The sequence below is a fragment of the Macaca thibetana genome, chromosome 8 (assembly GCF_024542745.1).
Source record: "Macaca thibetana thibetana isolate TM-01 chromosome 8, ASM2454274v1, whole genome shotgun sequence".
NCBI lineage: Eukaryota > Metazoa > Chordata > Mammalia > Primates > Cercopithecidae > Macaca > Macaca thibetana.
In genome coordinates, this window is record NC_065585.1 from 20,746,804 (window position 1) to 20,768,864 (window position 22,061).

A 22,061-nucleotide genomic window follows, 5' to 3' on the forward strand; every position below is an offset into this window, starting at 1 on the left:
AGCTCCACCTCCCAGGTTCAAGCCATTTTCTTACCTCCCGAGTAGCTGGGACTACAGGCACCTGCCACCACGCCTGGCTAAGTTTTGTATCTTTTTTTTAGTAGAGGTGGGGTTTCACAATGTTGGCCAGGCTGGTGTCAAACTCCTGACCGTAGGCCATCCGCCCGCCTCGGCCTCCCAAAGTGCTGGGGTTACAGGCGTGAGCCACCACGCCCAGCCGACTTACACTCTATTTTTTTGTTCTCTAATCATCTCATGTCTGTTTGTACCTTCTGCTGACTCCATGTCATACTTTGCGATCAGGGGCTATTTTCTGTAATTTTTTTTCCCTTTAATAACTTTTAAAAGTTTTTTTTAAGTGATAAATGCAAAGGCAGATACAAAAAACCCTACTAGTTGAAATATGATGGGTTTTTTGTTTCTAAATACAAAATTTAATCATTGAACTCTCCTTTATTATAGATTAGCTACTCTTTGATAGTCGAATGATAGTACAAGGAATTTAAAACATTTGACTTCTAAGAAAGAGAATCTTGTTCCTTCGATTTTACATTCATTTGTATAGGCAGAAAAAATGTATATTAAATTGTAATGCCCTATTATTTCTCTGGATTTATGCAAATTTCATTAAATAATTCATGTTTTATTATTATAGGCAATCCCTACTTAATATAATTTCTATATGCATGAATCTCAGTAACCATGTTTTAGTCAAATAACACCAGTTCCCAACAACTGAGTTCAAATTTCATTTAGTACAGTATAATAACTTCCAGTAATTGCATAAAGTATAAACTTTGCTGCTAGCTCCTCAGTCCATAAACCACTCTGTAAAAACATATGTACATCATGATCATGATCAATCACATTGCTATTTTTAATAGTCTGTTGGTGATTGGTTACTATATATCTGTCATTCAGTTCACACACAGACAGCAAAGCATGTAGGTGTGTTTCCTCCTTGTCTCCTAGTGATAACGTGATGTTTTACAAAGATGGATAATCAAAAGGAAATTGACCAAAAAAAGATGGAAGTGCAGCCAAGAAACAAAAGTGAAAATGCTCAAGTGAAATTCCAGTGAAGTGTAAGTGGAGTATAGAAGAAATAGCTGACTGTGGGAATGTTGACACTACTATTGAACTGCTGCCATTTAAGAGACTCCAGATGTACATCCAGAGGAGGTTAGGGAGGGGGAACTTATAGATATAAATGAAGAAAGTGAGGAGGTTGTGGTGAAAAGATGAATCCCCTTTCAGGGGAAGTGATCCTGGCAGAAAGTTCACATTAAAGGAACCCTTGGAGATATTTCATGACGTTGAAAATATAAAGGATAAAATGTTATAAACTAATCCAGATTTAGAAAAGTATGTACAGTTTATCAAGGTATAGAAAGATGCTCGCTGCATATTGTAAGTTATATGATGAGAAGTTATATGAGAAGACTAGTACTGTTAAGCCTACTTCTCATAAGTTTTTTTCAAAGAAAGAACACACTTTATCAGTGTTTCTAATGTTTTAAAGTATACTAAATAAACATTAGTTTTACTATTTTCAAAATTGTCCTTTACATTTATACCTGTCAATAGGAGAGTTTTTCATGTTTTGACAAAAAAATTTGAAAGGTCACAGAGTAATTACAACTTTTCCCATTGGTTACTAAGACTGCTTTGCACAGCTTAAGCTTGCGTTATCAGTTACATGACCCCACATTACTGTGCAAAGCAAAGACTGCCTGTATCCTAGCATGTGGCACTTCTAAGTTTTATATATATTTTAAAGTTTATATATATTATTTATTTTGTTGCTTGAATATATTTTGATTTTAAAATACTTTTAGCATGCAGATATCCCAAACCTGAGATTGCCATTGTGAAGCGTGCGAAGGAAGTATCCTCAGCAGAGACCCCTGATAGTTTTGGTATAGTACAATCTTACAGTGTTGATTGCAAGTAGTGAAGCATCTATTTGGTGGAACTTCTTGCTTGTTTGAAATAGAATGCCTAATTTTTCTGTTTTTGCATTAGTGTTTTTGAGTGTCTGTATGATGGCACAATAACTGCATGCTCAACTAACTGAAGGATTAAATTTATAACTTTAACAAAAGGCAAAATGTTTATATTTAATTATATTTAAATAAAATATTTAAAAATTGTTGAAATAACCATAGCAGGTAAAACATAAGAAGCAGCAAAGTCTGTGAATTTCTTTAGGACGAATGAGTAGGAAAAAAGGGCCACACACAGGGAAACCTTCAGAATATATTGCAAAGAGAGACTATATTTTAGATTCAGCCACCATTCAGCTTGATCTCTAACTCAGGTTACATGCTACGGTGATGGTGGAAGTGTGTGTGTGTGTGTGTGTGTGTGTGTGTGTGTGAGAGAGAGAGAGGGAGAGAGAGAGTGTGTAGGGGTATGTTATGAAAGAGGGAGTGGTGAGAGAGAGAGAAAGATTAAAACAAATATCTCTCTGTTCCTGTTTTATTTATTTCTGATTACTATTTGATTTAGATACTTTGCCTACGAAGTATAACACAGTGTATGAAAGGGAGTCTGAAATATTTTGTGGACCAATTGAAATTTTGTAGGGAGAAGAGTTAAATAAAACTCAGACTGTGTATAGGATGTCAGGCAAAAACAGCAAAAACTAAGCTGTAAGAACTTTAGAGAAATATAGGCGCATAGTGTGTTTACACACACACACACACACACACACACACACACACAGACAGACATTGATGTATTAGTATGTTGTCTGCAAAAATACCCCAGTATACTCTTACTTTGCCACCTCCAATATTAAAAATTTTAAATCTGAGTTTGCATGTAGAAGTTAAACATTTAATGCAAATATATTTTGAAGAATAAAATGTTAATTTTGAAATATTCTGAAGATATTTTAATTAGCCCTCAAATACTTATTTGATACTTATTCAAATTTATTCAAATAAAACTCTTATTCTATTAAGAATAAGATACTTATAGATTATGGCACACAGTATCCCTAGGAGATCAGGTGCTGCTGAACAATAACTGATAGTAGGACTTACCTGTCAGTGCTCTTGCCTTTTGAAACTCAGTATTTGGTTATATCCCTACTTAGAGTAGTATGCTTCTTTATGAATGTTTAGGTGGTACCTCTCGTGAAAGGATCACGAGGACCTGAACTCATTTTTTGTAACATAAAACTAAGACCCCGAAGGCTTGTAACCTGCTGAAGATTTAGTGACTAATTATATATCAGAGTAGGTATTTGTGTTAGGGCTTTTGGGTTTTTAGTTCAGTTCTGTTTTTCACTCTAATACATTTCTTCAGTGTTAGCAGTGAATTAGCCCTAGGCTATGGTATCCAGTTGTTTTGGAACCATGTAATAGTTTCCAGTGGTTCTGAAACCATCCAGCAGAAACCACCTAATACTTCCATTCAAAAAACATTTTATTTGGTAACTATAATGTATCATTTGATTTTCTCCTGTTTAACTTCATGTTTTTTTTTTTAAATGTATCTGAAGGGAATTACATTTTATGAGAGGGGAAAAAAGCAGTTTGGAAAGGATATTAGTATTTTAGCTAATTGCAGTTTTATTGCAAGTACTAATGAATAACCAGTGTTTTGACGATGTTTTATATATGCACATACGATTGATTCTTGGTTCTTCCGTGTTTTTCTATTGAGAATTTATTAACTGAATGAGAAGTAGAATGGGAAAATGAGAATCTGAGTTCTGGACCTAGCTGTGTGTCTTTGAGTAAGTCACTTAACATCTCTGGGCCTAAGTGGCTACATCTTCAAAGTGGAGAATTAAGTCAGTATTTCACAGTGAGTGTGCTTCTGGTATTTGGGCTGGCTAATTCTTCATTATGAAGGACTCTGTTGCGCATTGTAGGAAGTTTAGAATCCTTAATGCTGGTGGTAACATTTCCCAGTCATTATCATATCCCAAACAACCCTGCATATGTAAACCTCTTCTGGGGGGAGGGACCACTTCATATTGAGAACTACTGGCAAGTGGTCTCTAAGAATTCTTTCAGCTTCAACATTCTGTGAAAGAATTCTTATTTGGGGCATGATTGAAAGGGAAGAAGGTAATATATCATACAACAAAAAACCTCTGCTGCTTCTTAGATATGAAACGATTTTATTTTAAAATGAATATATTTTGCATATCTGTGTAGCCCTCCTCACAGATCTACCATTTATGATGTTCCAAAATAAATTATTTTATTCTAGCTTACCCTAGGCTTTTTCTCTACAGTATTATCCATAGCTATATGATTTTTTAAACTAAAAGTTGTATAGTACCATCTCTATATCTAATAAGTAAAAGCAACAAGATTATTTTTTAAGTTGTACTATTGTTTTAATATCTTAGCCTTTACAAAAGGAATACCATTGTATATAGTAATTATTTTCTTTATCTTTCATAGGCATAAAAGAAGGGAAGCAATATAATTTCTGTGTTTAGAAATATATATATAGTTGTTGAAGTACGCAAGTTATTTGTGTAAAACCACAGATCAGTAGTATATCTGATTATCCTAAAAAAAAAAAAAAAAAAAAAAAAAACTACCAGGAAATGCAATAAGAAAAATAAATTATTGGCCAGGCACAGTGGCTCATGCCTGTAATCCCAGCACTTTGGGAGGCCAAGGTGGGTGGATCACCTAAGGTCAGGAGTTTTAGACCAGCCTGACCAACACGGATAAACCCCGTCTCTACTAAAAATACAAAATTAGCCAGGTGTGGTGGCGCATGCCTCTAATCCCAGCTACTTGGGAGGCTGAGGCAGGAGAATCGCTTGAACCCGGGAGGTGGAGGTTTCGGTGAGCCAAGATCACGCCATTGCACTCTAGCCTGGGCAACAAGAGTGAAACTCCATCTCAAAAAAAAAAAAGAAAAATTATTGTACCTCTAGTACTTACTATTACTTTAGTCAGAGTTAAATAGTTAATAGGGATGGTGCATTAATATGGTTGATAAAGGTGACGATTAATTGAGTACTATAGTTATCTTCGTGATTGCTTATGGCCAACTCCTGTCCTCAACTGTTATACCACTGGCCTCCACCAGTCTGAAATTCATTAGTTACTTCTAGGTAACAGGTTGCAGTGAAGTCCCAGGTCACATGGTAAGTTCCCTGGAAGGTTAACAACGTGACAGTTTTAGTTCTTTTATTTACTTATTGATTTAATTAAAAATATCAATAGTCTTTGGGGGTGCAAGTAGTTTGTAGTTACCTGGATGAATTGTGTAGTGATGAGGTCTGGGCTTTTGGTGTACCTATCACCTGAACAGTGTATGTTGTACCCAATAGGTAATTTTTTGTCTCTCACCTTTCTCTTGCCTCTTCCATACTAAGTCTCCAATTTCCATTACAGTATTAGTTTTTATAAGACATAAGTAGAAATTTCTTTTCTACGTAATGTATATGTTGCAGTAATTACTTTTAAATGCTAAATAAAATTACAAGATTACACTCAAATGCCTTTATGGGTTTTATGTAAGACATATATATTTAGAAATAATTAAAAAGTCCTTTTACAATTAAAATTTCTGTTTAAAGAGACAGGTTAATTAAAATCTACTAAATTAAAAGTTAAGCTTTGCTATTTCTGAAGAGCTTAACTTTAGAAAGCTTAACATTCATTTTTCAATTTTGAATGTCAGGTTTTGTAAGTATATAACTTGACCATATTAATTTGTTTCTTTTTTTAAAAAAAACACTGCCGTGTTGCTTTATAAACCGCTTTTGGTGCATGTTAGACTTGTTGGCATTTGATTTGCTTAAATTATTTTGCTTACAGCATGGTTTGCATTTTAAGTTTGTATTCTTTAATATGTTGTATTTTTATTGTAAATTTTACCTTACCCATTTGAACTTTTGGTTCTATTAAAGGACTAAGCAGTTATTCATAATGTTCAGAATTATGGGTAACTGAGACTCTTGGTCCCCAAATTGTTGCTGAAACTCACTAGTTTAATATCTATTATTTTCATAAATCTTCTAATTAGGCCAGACTGTGATTTGTGTTGCCATGTCTACTTCCTGTACTTTTTTGGGAAAGATATTGGGGGGAGTTTGGAATAAATATTAGGTGGTCAAAGATCAGAAACTGCATAATTAGACACTTAAAGAATACTGAGTTATTTGTAATAAAGGAATAGTATATGCATTAAACCGTTCCTTTTCTGTCATCTCAGGGTGAAGCTGCTTTGATACTTTTCTTATTAAGTTTATTATAAATGATTTGGATTTTTCCTTTCATTTATGATTTTATATTGCTTTTCACATACATGATAATAGGCTGAAATATCACATTAAGAATCATGATTTCCATGAAAGCATAATAAAAAAAAATAGACTAGGAAATAAGACTGTTTGTTTTTCAGATTTTCTTTTATTTCAAGTATGGATTTACGCACCTTTTAAAGTGTGTGCTATAGTTTGGCTCTGTGTCCTCACCCAAATCTTATCTCACATTGTAATCCCCACGTGTCGAGGGAGGGACCTGGTAGGAAGTGATTGGATCATGGGGGCGGTTTCCCCCATGCTGTTCTCATAATAGTGAGGAAGTTCTCACGAGATCTGATGGTTTTAAAAGTGGCAGTTTTCCCTGCATGCCATGTCTCTCCTGCTGCCATGTAAGATATGCCTTGCTTTCTGTTCATCTTCTGCCATGATTGTAAGTTTCCTGAAGGCTTCCCAGCCATGCGGAGCTGCGAGTCAATTAAACCTCCTTTCTTGACAGGGCACGGTAGCTCATGCCTGTAATCCCCAGCACTGTGGGAGGCTGAGGTGGGTGGATCACCAGGTCAGGAGTTCCAGACCAGCCTGACCAACATGGTGAAACCCCATTTCTGCTAAAAAATGTACAAAAATTAGCTAGGTGTGGTGGCATGCGCCTGTAATCCCAACTACTCAGGAGGCTGAGGCAGGAGAATCACTTAAACCCGGGAGGTGGAGGTTGCAGTGAGCCGAGATTGCACCATTGCACTCCAGCCCAGGTGACAGAGCAAGACTCTGTCTCAAAATAAATAAATAAATAAATAAATAAATAACCTCCTGTCTTTATAAATTACCTAGTCTCTGGTAGTAGCTTCATAGCAGTGTAACAATGGATTAATACAGTAATTAAATTTAATGGAACATTCAACATGAAAATGACAAATTATAGTTTCTATTAAATAATAGAACTCACTCTATATGCCATTAGCCCTGTTTCTGTGTTTCAGCATCACCATTGTTGTAAACATGTTTTGTAATTTTATGATGGAGGCTAAAATGTAGAAACTATAGGTGTTGCACATTTCTTTTACTAAAGTCTATTGATTTTCAATTTAGGATGTACCTCTTAGTAGTGTTAAAAGATAATCTTTAGAGAAATTAAAGTTAGCAGAATTCATTTGAACAAAGAGACAACTCATGAGTTGGGCAGCTCCCTGAACCGTTACTGGTGACAAACCGGCACAGGTTTAGAGAGTTCCTCCCAGCAACACATGGGCAGGCAGTATTTATAGACAGATGGAAGTGCTATGCAGAAACAGCTTTTTGTTTACAAGTTGGTGTTTTCATTATTTGGACATGTCTGAGCAGTATGCAGCCTGTCATTGGCTGAAAGGTCAGCTCCTATGATAGGCCAAAGCTCAGCTACTTGTTACAAGAAGATACTCTTGAGATAGATTGCAGTTTGTTTACATATTAAATTAGATTGCAGTTTGCTACATATAAAGGCAGCTCTAGGCCAAATTTAATTTAACAATTTCCCCCTTTTGATCAGTGTCTCAATTTCGAGAGTTGACCAAAAGTTTGGGCATTGACACCATTCTTTGTCACCATCATAACAGACTTGTTTGGTCTCTATGGAATTCACAATTGTTAGTGTCAGGTAAGCTGAAGGTTTATGTTCTTTTCATGTGTTTATTATTCTAACCATAGCAAGGCCATTTGACGTGCATTGGATGGCTATGCATGAGCATTTAATACTCTTGAGAGGATATGGTGCACCAGGGAGACTATTATCATGGCTATCAGGAGGGTAATACTGAGAGACTGAAGCATACTTCTTAACAGGAGCTCCTGTCAGTTGAACCAATCAAAATCAAATATACTTGTTTTAGCAAAGTAGCTTACTTACTGATTTCTGGCAACTGAGTTTCTATCATACCAGATGTATTTATGCAAGTGCAGCAGGAGGTGTTAGCTATTGCATACAGTCTTCTTTGTTCAGACAGCAGGGTCCAAAGCAATGATACTGTCTGAAGCAATTTTAGCAAGATAATTTGAAGAAGTTTGCTGGGCAGCTATAGCCCTTGCAGTAGAATCAGCTGCATGAGCTAATGTTTGAGACAAATTTCTAATCATAACCTCATTTACATTTATGCCAAGCCAGGGAAGGAGTATTTTACCAACAAATAAAAATAAAAATGTCCGTTTAGAGTGATTTGCACCTGCTGACAAATTCCCCTTTATTTTATAGTGCAAATTAAGAGGTATAGACCAGTGTTCATTTTCCAGTTTGTTATGGAGTGACACTGATACCATTAGAATCCGTAAACCACATTGGTTCCTTATTTTCCACTTATTGATACATGTAGTTATGTACATATATGATTGATCATAAAATCCTCCACAGATAAAAATATATCTTGGAGGTGCTCAACAGGCAGTCCCTTATGGAATGCTTTGTACATTAGAGGTCACTATTAGAGAAGCACTAGCAATATTTGTCTAAGGCTCCATTATTGAATCATTGCAAGGTTGGAGGCTACTGACAAGGAATTAGGGTTACACATTTGCCTACGAACTGTCAAATCGTCTTCCTTTGGTTTTCTTATACAATTTCTGGCCTAATTTAACTGCAAAACCCTCACTATAGGTTTTGCCTACTGTTAGTAGCATGACATATCTGACATTCAATTGCAGAAGCTGTTGGCTATGAAATCTTAATCATCACATTATCTTGCCATTATATAAACAGAAAAGGAACGGAGGCCAAAGAGGAAAAAAGGCACAGGTTTCATAGTGACAGAGAAGTCTTGATCTGTAATCTTCGGAAAGCTGTTCACATCCAAGATGCCATCTGCTTCTGGGTAAAATAAAAAGCTTTCCTGGTCAGCCTTACCTTGAGGTCTCTGATTGGTATACAGTCTCAAGAGTCTACAGAGGCCCTCTTAAGTTCAGAGATGTGGATCAAAGACTCGAGACCCTGAAATTTTACTACGGAGAACAACTTGGTATTGTTTCTTCCAACAGAATTCAGGGGTATTCTTTCTATGGTGTCTTTTTCAAAAGACCTAAGCTCCTGGTTCTAGATAGTGAAAGGTCTGATTGTCATCAGTTGGTGGGTCATGGAGGGCTTCTTTTACCTGATGATAATATACTTTGGCATCTTGCATTTAAACCTTTCAATATTGAATCATGTCAATATTATAAGAGTGGTAGATACATGAGGTTCTAATATAAGAGTTTAATAATATAAGAGTGGTAGATACATGAAGTTCTATTATCAGGGACATAGGCCTTCCAGTAACTGTTGTATAAGGTATCAGTCTATGTTTTCTAGTGGAGTGGATCTGATTGCCATCAATTGGTAATACCTTTGACCAAGGCCATCAAGTCAATTCAGTTAGCTTTGTTTAATGCCATTGTGTTTGTAATACCTTATTCAATTGTTTTACAACTTGTCCGTTGAAATGAGCTTTATTTAATGCCATTGTGTTTGTAATACCTTATTGTTTTACAACTTGTCCATTGAAATGAGTACCTGTATTACTGGAGATTTCTCCAGAAATACCCTATAAAGGAAACATATTTTCTAATAACCTTTTAGTTGCTCTTATAGCATTGGCCTTATGTATAATCAGAGAGCTTCTATATAATCATAAAACCTATGTTAAATGTGGTAATTGAATGAAATTCATCTGTAAGTGTTCAAATGATTCATTAGGTGCTAGAAATGTATTACCTGAGGGTTTTTATTATCTTACCAGAATTATGGGTTTGCCAAACCAAACATTAGTTATAAACCACTTTAGCAATCTTAGAACAGTCACTCAAACAGTTTTTCCCCATAATTTGGATCGTTTTGTCTCTTCTATGATGAGTCATGGAGTGCAGAGCTTTTAATAATGGAAGCTTTCAGGAGTCAGGAATGACCAGGCAGCTGTCCAGGCTTTCCATGAGCCCATGCTTAACATCGGATTTATATCCTTCTAAATAATAATTTTATTTCTCTAATTCAGGTGCATAGCACTTGTTTATTATATAAGTTATCATAGGTAGTTTGACTTGGAATATTATCTCATAGAGTTCATTCAAATTGCATATCTTTACAATTTCAGTACTGGCTGACCTACTGTGAAAATCTGCCAAGGCATTTCCTTAGTATTTAATTAATTCTTGTTCTACTTTATGTTAGGTTAGCAGCTTTATGAACCAATGAGTTTCTTCCTTAGAGTTCTTGGACTCAGTTCAATGGTATGATCTTAAAGTTATCAGAAACTTGTACTTCTCAGAGTTCTTTACATGAATCTCCTTGAAGACGTAACCCTTTAGGCTTATGGTTGCTCAGGAAAGTACAAGAGTAAATAATTAACCAAATATGAATGATAAAACTTAAAATGGCCATGACTAAATATTTGATGAGAGTTCATTACAGTGATGATGCAGTTGACAGGAAAATTTAATGATTTCTGTTGCATATAACATTTGAATATAATAACTAGGATGATGACTGATTGCTTTATACCAGAACTATCAGATTGCTATGAATTTCATACAGTTTCTGAAACACATCAATACAAAAGAAACTAAAAGTTTAGCATTACTTATTTGGCAATACTTTTCATATAATTTAATATGTCAAATAAGCCCAGTTAGTTTAATATCTGTCTTTTTATATGAGGAAAAACATTTTTTTTAATGCTTCTCCTTATATAGGAGACGTTTCAAGGGCTTGCCCGGAAAATCAAAGATGAGGTCAAGAAAAATACTAAGAATCTAATTTTGGGAAATGTGTCAAAAATATCAAATGTTTAAAATACGTGATTAAAATAGTGTCACAGGTCACTGTGAACAGTAGTCATTCATTTAACAAAAGTGAAAATTACAAGACTTCAAAGGTAAATACAGAAAGTTACATAGTTGTAGAGAGAACCCTTAGCTCTAAATTTTAATAGAGAAGATTTTGTTTTCTTAAGTGGTCAGACACCTGATAAAAGCAACATGGACCGCAGGAAATTACTTTGGTAAAACACAGAATCTTTGTTTCCTGGATCAATTACCTAAATGGTAAAGAAAAACTTTTCACAATTTCCTATTAAAAGTAGACCAGTAGTCCAAGAAATTCTTACTGTTTTAATATAGGGGACCAAATTCTAGTTTTGTATTAGTATACTTTTGATATTAATGCTCAGTTTTTAGAAAAACTTGTAAATAATTCCCTTCTAATCTTAGCTGGCTTTGTCACACATAAAATTCTTTTTCCAAGATTCATCCTTTGCAAACCTACAACTTTCTTCTGCATTTAGATTTTGTTTTATACTTTTCCTGTTTTCATCTTGGGACGACCATTCATTCTACTTTCAAACAAAAATTACGTTTTCCCTTAATGAAGCAAAACATCCTCATACTTTATAGCTTTTGCTTACCAAAATCATGTATTATTCTTTTATACTTTATATAAAATTATTTCTCTTATTTCTAGTAATTTTAGTAATTTATGTATTTATATTAATTTAGTAATTTATGTATTTATGTATTAGTAATTATTTAGTAATTTATGTATTAGTAATTTGTATTAGTAATTATTAGTAATTATTTAGTAATTTATGTATTTATGTATTAATTTAGTAATTTATGAATTAATTGAATTAATTAGAATGACCTTAATTTCCAAAGGACACTAGGAAGCAAGTAATTGTGAACTATTTGTCACGCCAGCCATCTGAAGATTTGCAAATCTATGAATCATAATATCTGGAAGCATGTACTTTCTCATAGCACAGTTTGTCAGTGTGGGGCAGAGCATGTTTACTAATGGCCCCAAGTATCTTTAGTCTCTGTAATAAGAAACTGTAGAAGCAGCAAAATGTTATCTATATTCTTTGGATTTTTGGCTAGGCCTATTGTTTGTGCACATTATTCTCAGCCTCAAGTTTCCATTCTTGATGATAAGAATGTTAAAACCTTCTGGTACAGGGAAGGCATCGTTCACATGGGACTTTTATCTTACCTCTATTTAACTCACTCGTTTTTAATAATTATTCTTGGATTGCTTAGCAAGATGGGACATCAAACAGCTAGTCATCATCTTAAATTACTTTTCTTGCTGATGAATTTTGTAATGTAGAGATAACATAAGTTTATTTTACCAGTAAACCTAGGTAGGAAAAGTCATGTATCTGTGTTAATTTTAATGTTAACAACTGTGAAGATATGTCTGTTTTAATCAAACCAATAATATTCTTATTTGCCAAAGATTACCCAAGTTATGTGAACTTCAAAAATCATTTGGGTCATTTCCTATTTTTTCTGAGCAAATACTTCATTTATATAAGTGCTTATTTTTCTTCAAGTCAATTAAATAGCATTCTTATACAATTTGACGATATAAGAAAGTAGAAAATATCACACATATGTAAATATACATCATAGATGCAGACATACATAAACATATAAACAGAAACAGATCTTACACCTTTCATTTAAAACTTTTAGCCATGTTCCACGTACAATAATACAACAATCATGAATGATTATTAAAGAATACCTGGATCCAAATTGTTTTTCTGGCCAGCGGAGTAATATTTCCTGCCCAGATAGCTACAGCTTTTGAATGATATTTGTGAAAAAGACTTTAAGATGTTTTTACTTGCCTTCTGTAAAGAACCTTTTAAAGAGGACATCTTTGATTTATCTTTTAAATGCCTCTGCTTGCCAGTTAAAGAATGCATCCCATTGCTTTTGTGACATTGGGATCCTTTCTTTTCTGGTACACCTCACAAGTGAGCAATTTAATCTAGGTTATAACTTCCCTATTGCGGTCACTGTAATTCTAAGTTGTCCTCAGTAAGATTAAGGACTTTTGTTTGTTTGTTTGTTTGTTTTTTCCAAAAATACACAGGTTCTGGGCCTGTAATTCTTTATAAAGTTAGCCAGTGTCCCAGAAGGTGGAGTCCCAGACTCTTTAGATTTAGGGGAAACTACTTTGAAAAGGTACCTACCTGAGTCCAACAACTGGATCCAATCCAGTCCAATCCTGAACCCCATCTAGTAAAAAATGCTCAAATAAAGTCAGCAAGCTCAAAACTCAAATTCATGCTGCTCTAATCAGAGGGATCAATGTGCACAATGGGCTCTGGTTCTTTGCATGGACACTTGGTGCTCCTGGAGGTATACTTCAGATCTCACTTTTGATGCCAAACTGCTGAAAGAAAAACATTAGACAGATTAATTAGAGCAAAGTTTATTTGAGCAAAGAAATAACTCATGAATTGGGCAGCACTCTGAACCTTAAACGGTTCAGAGAGCTTCATCCAGCAATGTGGGCATACAGTATTTATAAATAGAAAAAGGAAATTATATACAGAAATAGCTTTTTTGCTTAAACCTTGTATCTGCCTTATTTGGACATGTGTGAGCAGTTTGCACCCTGTAATTGGCTCAAAGCTCAGCTGCTATGATTGGCCAAGATTCATCTACTTGTTGCAAGAATGAATATATATGTATGTGTGTGTGTGTATATATATGTATATATGTGTGTGTGTATATATATACACACACATACATATACGTGTGTGTATATATACACATATGTATACTTATAATTTTTTTTTTTGAGATGGAGTCTTGCTCTGTTGCCCAGGCTGGAGTGCAGTGGCGCGATCTCGGCTCACTGCTGCAAGCTCTGCCTCCGAGGTTCAAGTGATTCTCCTGCCTCAGCCTCCTGAGTAGCTGGGACTACAGGCGCCCGCCACCATGCCCAGATAATTTTTGTATTTTTAGTGGGCATGGGGTTTCACCATATTGGCCAGGCTGGTCTGGAACTCCTGACCTCGTGATCTGCCCACCTTGGCCTCCCAAAGTGCTGGGATTACAGGAGTGAGCTGCTGGGCCTGGCCAAGAATATATTCTTAAGGTGGGTTGCAGTTGGTTTACATACTGTATCAGCTTACAGTTCACTATGTACTCAGGCAGCTTTAGGCCAAATTTAATTTAACAGTAGCATAACTTATTTAAAAAAGAAATTTATCAGGTGTAGTTTATCCTAAAAAGTATTTTAGATGCATTTGTTAATATTGGACTGAAGGTTTTTTAATAAAGAAGTTATTTTTAAAGGGAAGTGTAATAAAGAGGAAATATATAGGTTAAATCTTATAATGAACATTCAAACTTGTCCTGTTTTATGTATTGGAATCTTGTTGTCAATTAAAATAAGTTTGAAATCATTGCTTGGAACTTTCTTTTAAGGATTTTGTCTCAATGACATTTTGCCTGCGTTCTGAAAACATGAAAATGTGAGTGTAACATTAAAAAAATAAAAATGCAGTGAGATGGGGGTAACTTGACATACTTTTTCTGTGATGAGTTTTGCAGAAATTAAAAAAAAAGCCCTTACATATATTCTCTCTTGCTGTTGCTCTTTCTCGCTCTCTTTGGTTCAGTAATGCCACTTATAAGAATCTATTCTAAGGAATTTTCAGAGGAGTGCAAAATGATTTAGGTACAAGTTACTGTTATTTGAAAGTATGAAAAATAGCAAATATCTAACAATAGGCTATTAATGAAATGACTATATCATGATGAAATAAGTGTTCACAAATAAAATTATTTTCTTAAAAAATTTAAAGATGTGGGAAATATTCATTATTTAATGCTTTGTGGAAAAGGCAGAATACAGTTTTGTGTATGTATCTTTAAACGAAAAAGATCGAAGGGCAATACATCAAAACATTTATTTCTGATAAACTGTGGATGATGCTTTTAAGTTTCTTTCCGCTTTTCTGAATCTCATTAACCATATATAATTATATAACCTTTATAATTAAAAATAAACCAAATAAATTTAGTGTTTTAGATGTTATTTTCTAATTTTTACCTCAAAATTCCTTTTAATAAAAAACTCAATATCCTCATCCTTTTAATATATGCAACTATGAATATGAGTATGTAATACTTTTATATAAAAATGGCTTATTTAATGTAAAATATTTGCAGTCAAACCCTTATTATAACAATCAGTTTTGACTAAAAAGCGGAGTCAAAGGAAAAGGCTTTGTTGACTTCTTAAAACTCTACTTCCTCATGAACAGATTGGAGACTCTCATTTCAAACAATTTTCATTTGACTTACAACAACATAAATCAGCAGTTTATAGTAACTGTCTTATCTTATTTAACCTTTAGCAAAGACTTTAAAATGTGAAACCTAAAGGAAAGAAATTTATATGTAAATATTATCTCATGGATTCTTGTAGATAATTTTTCTATCCTATTTATTTCTACACATGGAATCCTATTAAGAGCAACTTTTCCTTCATTGGGAGGTGTCTAAGAAAGAGGACATGTAAGGAAGTTTGGATGTTGGTTATTTTTGCCACTGTTATGAATAAACTCTTATACTTAGGAAAGCAGAATATTTATTATGCCATTAAAGGCTTTTTGTTCTGTGTTCATGAGGAATAGTCATCTGGTTTTCTCTTCTTTGTAAATGTCTTGTTTAGGCTTTGTTTTTAATGTTATTCTGTCCTTATTAAATGAGTTGAAAGTATTTCCTTATCTGTTTTTTGGAAGAGCTTTTGAGTTTGTAGGATTGATGTTTTTTCTTTAAATGTTTTAACAGAATTCATCAATGCAACTATCTAGGTTTGGAAGGGGTGTGTGTGTGTGTGTTTATGTATAAAGTTTTTTGGTAACAAATCAGTTTTGTTACAGCTAGTCAGATTTTTGTTTGCTTAGTCTGCTAGTTTGGATAGGTTGCATTTTTCAAGGAATCTGTCCATTTCACCTATGTTGTTGAATTTTGGGTATAATGTTTTTCATAATACTCCTATCTTTTTAATATCTGTGGGATCTGTAATGATGCCCCCTATTTCATTCCTGATATGAGTAATTCTTATTCTCTTTTTGCCTATCAGTATAGCTAGGGTCTTATTAATTTTGTTGATCTTTTCAAAGAACCAATTTTGACTCTTTCCTTTATTGTTTGTTTTCTGTTTCATTGCTTCTTTCTACTACTTAGTTTATGTTTACTTTGTAGCTTCTTAAGATAGAACTGTAGATTATTTATTTTAGACATTTCTTCTTTTTAATGTAAGTATTTCAAACTGTAAATTTCCCCTCAAGCATTCATTTAGCTGCATTCTACAAATTTTTATATATTGCATTTTCATTGTTACTCAGTTTGAAATATTTTCTAATTTCCTTTTTGATTTCCTCTTTGGTCCATGTATTTAGAAGATGTTTAATTTCCAAATTTGTTTTTTCATATATCTTATTGTTACTGATTCCATTATAGTGAGAGAACATATTTATGATTTTAATCCAATTTATTAACACGTTTTGTGGATCAGCATATGTCCTATTTTGAGGAATGTGCTATCTGCACTTGAAAGTCATAAGTGTTCTACAGTTGTTAGGTATTGTTTTGTATAAATATCAATTAGATTAACGTAGTTGGTAGTGTTCAAGTTTATATCTTACTGATATTTTTGCCTAGTTTTCTGTCAATTACTAAGAAAAAGGCTTTTATATCTCCAAGTGTGATTATGGAAGTGCTTGTTTTGCCCTTTAATTCTGTTAGATTCAGCATTGCGCATTATGAAATTCTGTTATTAGGCATAAACATGCAGTTGTTATGCCTTCTGATACATTGACCCTTTTGTCATTTTGAAATGTCCCTGTTTTATTTCTGGTAATACTCTTTGTCGTTAAGTCTACCTCATCTGATATTAATACAACCGCTCCAGCCTTTATAAGCCTACTGTTTGTGTAGCATATTTTTTGCCATCCATTTACTTTTGACCTATAAAACTGTAATCCTTGGGATATCATATAGTTGGGCCTCACTTTTTTTATTCGTTTTTATAGTCTCTGCATTTTAATTGGAGTGTTTAGTCCATTAAAATTGAATGTAATTATTGATTTGGTTGGATATAAGTTTACTATTTTACTATTTGTTTTCTGTTTGACCCTCTGCTTTTTGTTTCTGTTTTTCTTTCCTGCATTCTTTTTGCTTTATTGAACATTCCTTCAAATTCTCCTTCAAGTTATTTAGTAGGTTCTTAACTATGTTCTGTTTGTATTTTGTCTGTATGTGTAGTTACTCTAGGGATTACACCATGTATTCTTAACTTTTTGCCGACTCTTATAGCTAATATTGGACCATTTTATTTTCATCATATAAATGTTGCAACTAAAGTACCAAATCAGTCCATTTACTGCCCCGTTCATCCTTAATGTTATGATGTTGTATGTATTCATCTACATATTTTATAAACACTGTAAGACAGTGTTATAATTTTAGCATTAGATAGGCATGTCTATTTAAATTCAATTACTAGGAAAAAGTAATCTTTTATATTTACCCAGACATTTACCATTTCTGATGCTCTTTATTCCTTCCTCAAGAATTTACTTTTCAACTGCTATTTCCCTTCAGACTAAAGAATTTCTCTTGTACTTTCTGTATTGCAGGATGACTGTTAACACATTCTTATAGCTTCAGTTATCTGAAATGCATTTTGCCTTCATTCTTAAATGGTACATTTTTGGATGTAGAATACTGGACGGACACCCATTTTCTTTCTGCATACTTAAGTCATTGTTTTTTTTTGTGTTTAACATGTCATTTATTTCTCACTGCTTTCAAGATTTTTTCCTTTATGATTGTTTTCCCTCATATTTATTCCACTAGAAGTTCACTGAACTTCTTGAATGTTTTGAAACTTTTGTCTTGCACTAAATTTGGGAAATTTGTAGCCATTATTTATTCAAAGAGTTTTTGTTCCTAGTTTCTCTACTTGCCTTCTAATTACAATTATACATATATTAGCATATATTAGCCCTTTTAATATTTAGCCCTCTGTCCCTGAGACTCAGGTTTATTATTTTTTCAATCCTTTTAGTCTCTGTTGTTCAGACTGACTCATTTTTATTGATCTGACATCATTTTCACTAACTCTTCTGTCACCTTGATTCTGCTTGTAAGCCTATCCAGGTTAATTTTTTTTAAATCTTTAATTCTTTTTTTTTTTTTTTTTTTTTTTTGAGACGGAGTCTTGCTGTGTTGCCTAGGCTAAAGTGTAGTGGCGTGATCTTGACTCACTGCAACCTCCACCTCCTGGGTTCAAGCAATTCGCCTGCCTCAGCCTCCTGAGTAGCTGGGATTACAGGTGCCCCCCACCATGCCTGGCTAATTTTTGTATTTTTAGTAGAGACGGGGATTCACCACGTTGGTCAGGGTGGTCTCAAACTCCTGACCTTGTGATCCACCCGCCTCGGCCTCCTGAAGTGCTGGGATTACAGGCATGAACCACCGTGCCTGGCCCCAGTTAATTTTATAATTTCAAATAATGTATTTTTCAGTTCTAGAACTTCTTATTGGTTCTTTTTTTGATATTTTCTTCTGTTTCTCTGATGAGATTTCCTGTCTTATTCATTTAAGTGTATTTCTATTTACATCTTTGAATACAATTTTAATTGCTCCTTTAAAGTTTTTGTCTGCTAATTCTAACATTTGAGTGACTTTGGGATTGGTCTCTATTGTCATCTGAAAATGAGTCACATTTTTCTTTTTCCTTGTTTGTGAAGTAATTTTGTATGTATCCTAGTTATTGCTGTAATTACTACATTGTAGAGACTCTGGATTCTGTTTTATTCATCTGAAAAGCATTGATTTTTGTTTGTTTTAGCAGGCATTTAATGGTTAGGTTCAAACTGCAAACTCTCATGGGCTGCCCTCAAATCTTTACTTATTTTGCCCTTAGCTGGTATTTTTGGAGTTTTCCCTGCACATATGTGGTTCCACAAGTCAGCTGTAGACTTGAACTGAATGTATGCACAGAATTTAGGACTCTTCCTTTCTGACTCTATCCTTTCCAGGATTCCTCCCTCACTTTCTAGTTGTTTGGTTACCTGGCACCTCATCCTCTGGTTCTTCAGACAGATAGACTGAGGAATTTTCATCAGAGCTTTAGTTGCTCTGCATGTTGTGGCTGGAGCCTGCCCACAGGCTGAAAGCTGCAGCAAACACGTAACTAACTCACTTAGTGTCATCTCTTTTTCTGTGTTGATTCCCCTCTAGGATCAACCTGGTTTTGATAATCTTCCAGTGCTTTCAGGTAGTTAATTTGTTGTACTTTTGTTTGTAGCTTGTGGTTGTTTCATGCAGGAGCATTCCTCTGATAAGAGGTTACTCAGCCATTATGGAAAGTAATGTGGCAAATGTGGTATGTTGAAGTACAAGCTTAATAGTTATCTTATTGTTTTAAAATATCCAGAAAAGGAAGAGAGTATGATGTATATAATACACACAGACACACACACACACACACACACACACACACGGAAAGAACTGTTTTAACTCCATAGTTCACTTAATAAAACATTGGAGCAGAACACATTTCCAATGTAAGTGTAGATAGTTTATTATATGTCAAAAGAAAATTCTTAAATTTGTAAAAAACATATGTATATGGAAATAAACCTGGGATTTATTGTGACTATTTTCAGGGATGTTATACTAGCAGTAATTACATTTTAAAACCTAATCAGATGACTGAAATCTTGGACTGATGTACAAGTTCTGTTGTGTATTTTATAGGTAATTTTTTTTTTTTTTTTTTTTGCTTCTGATGTATGTTTTGATTTGATTCAGTTACCATAAGACAGAATAATTTCTGATTTTAAAAAAATTTGGGCTGGGCATGGTGGCTCATGCCTGTAATCCTAGCACTTTGGGAGGCCCAGGTGGTTGGATCACCTGAGGTCAGCTCGAGACCAGCCTGGCCAACATGGTGAAACCTCATCTCTACTAAAAATACAAAATTAGCCGGGTGTGGTGGCGCACACCTGTAGTCCCAGCTACTCGGGAGGCTGAAACAGGAGAATCGCTTGAATCCGGGAGGTGGAGACTGCAGTGAGCTGAGATCGTGTCACTGCACTTCAGTGTGGGCGAGACAGAGGGAGACTCTGTCTCAAAAAATAATAATAATAAAATAATTTGATGGATACTCCTAATAAGATTGTCGCTTTCTAGGAAATGTTCTTTTCATGATTCCTCTTGTACTCCATAGGTTCTTTGTGAAGCAGGAGGCAGAATCTGTGTTTTGATTTTACTTTCCCCTCTGTGCCAGTAGTTTTCCTCCCTGCTGTATCTCCTTTATATTTCTTTCTCTTAACCTTTTTTTATTGCCTCTAGTTTTTAATTTTTTATGTGTAGTAGGAAAGAAAGATTAGGAATATTGATTACATTATTTGAATTTTTTTTTATTACTACACATTTTTTACTTCCCTAGCCCTTTTCTTTGCTGTTGTAGAATATTTTTAATGTTTTACTCAATGAGTTGGGAATTTGAAGAAGTAAAAGCAAGGACTCCGTATACTCTCATTCTACTGTGGAGGTCCTGCTTGTTGAATTTTTAGGTATTTCAAGATGTTCCAGTCAACTGACAAGGGCTTCTCACAGTGTCAGCACTGTAATCATGATGAGACTAATGCAACTAACAATAGTTCTGGTATGTGAATAACCACTTTTGCATGTTAACTTCACCAGAAAATTCTCTGGAGTATAGCAGTATCCTGTATTCTTAGTTAGAAATTTGGCAAACCGCTTGGATGCTTTCAAAGGAGATTTTGAGTTAATCATGCTAATCAAAGAAGAAGAATATGTTTTAATCAGATGTGAAATTCTATAAGATTAGTATATATCTTCATTTCTTAATTCTTCTAAAAAAGGAAAAGTAAAGCTTAAGTTTGCTTTCTCAGAACCTTCTAAATAATATGAAAGTTAATTAAACTTGAGGTTTTAGTGTATTTCTTACTGTAAAGCTATTGTGGAACTTGTAAAATACCAGTCACTAATGTAGACCACATTTCCTTTTGTGTAGGTTATCAGTGGAGATTTATTTGATTTTTACTTTTTTATACTAAATTCCTTAGTTCTTTTGTTGTCATAAAATATAAATAAATATTTTTGAAGATGTATATCTAGTTTGTAATGTGTTTGTTTGGATAATCTGGTTGTACTAAATCTTTAGAGTGATCCACTATATGGGTTCTTCTCTATATGATAACAATTAATTCTGTCCAGTTGGTTGATCATAAAGAAGGCAGAATTTTCTACCCTTTTACCTTAGTTTACTTTTAAACAAATGGTGAGATGGTTATTGTTATGAGACTAGTTAGGCTGCTTCTTGTAATAATTGTTAATTTTTACATATAATGATGACACGTAAAGATACTCTCTGGCTTATACTTGGAAAAACTTTGTTACTTGTGATTCTGAATAACACCCTACTTTTAAAAGTTTTTTTAATGTATAGAATACCCTATTATCCAGTGTATAGGTTCCAAAGTTAAAATATTCAGTTATATTACATATTAGTAAATATATTATATATTAATGTATAATACTATTAACATATTATAAAAGTTAAAATATTCAGTTATATCAACAGAGATTAAGGAACAGAATACAATTCACTGAAGTCATTGTTTTCATTCATTGCTTTAAAAATATTTTCTTCATTTTAAAGATGTCTAGATCTATTTGAATATTCATGTTTTCCACTATCAATGATGCTTGTTTGTGTATTTCTTAAGTCATCTAGGGTTGCCATCTTAAAGAAGAGTAGCTTTATTTCCAAAGTGTTTTTCTAGTGTAATTAATGCAAACAGACTCATTATCTAGATGCAAGGACTTTAAAGAAATCTGAAAAACAAAAAACAATGAACTTACCCAGGGCTAGAGTCCATGTTAGGCTTGTAACTAAGCTCAGTTTCATTTGCTGGCCTTTTGATTTAATCCATACCGATTAATATTTTCTGTATGGACAAGTTTG

At 33.9% G+C, this 22,061-nt stretch overlaps 2 protein-coding genes across 21 annotated transcripts in view; one reads left to right on the plus strand and one right to left on the minus strand.

The window, feature by feature from the left end:
• NDUFB9 (NADH:ubiquinone oxidoreductase subunit B9) overlaps positions 1 to 22,061 on the minus strand; it is a 576,062-nt gene that overhangs the window by 186,054 nt on the left and 367,947 nt on the right. The window contains exon 1 of one of the 19 annotated variants that reach the window (XM_050801747.1): positions 6,544 to 6,547. The exons of 17 other annotated variants lie outside the window; for them this stretch is intronic. The gene's annotated coding sequence lies outside the window, so the exon portion shown is untranslated. Of the gene's footprint in view, positions 1 to 6,487; positions 6,492 to 6,543; positions 6,548 to 22,061 lie in introns of those variants that run through there. One more of the 19 variants, XM_050801756.1, reaches the window with a different exon arrangement.
• Positions 1 to 22,061, plus strand: part of TMEM65 (transmembrane protein 65) — a 61,265-nt gene that overhangs the window by 20,107 nt on the left and 19,097 nt on the right. Inside the window, exon 2 of one of the 2 annotated variants that reach the window (XM_050801714.1) lies at positions 1,839 to 1,919. The exons of the other annotated variant lie outside the window; for it this stretch is intronic. Coding sequence (XP_050657671.1) covers positions 1,839 to 1,919 — 81 coding nt within the window. The remainder of the gene's footprint in view (positions 1 to 1,838; positions 1,920 to 22,061) is intronic. 2 annotated transcript variants of the gene reach the window in all.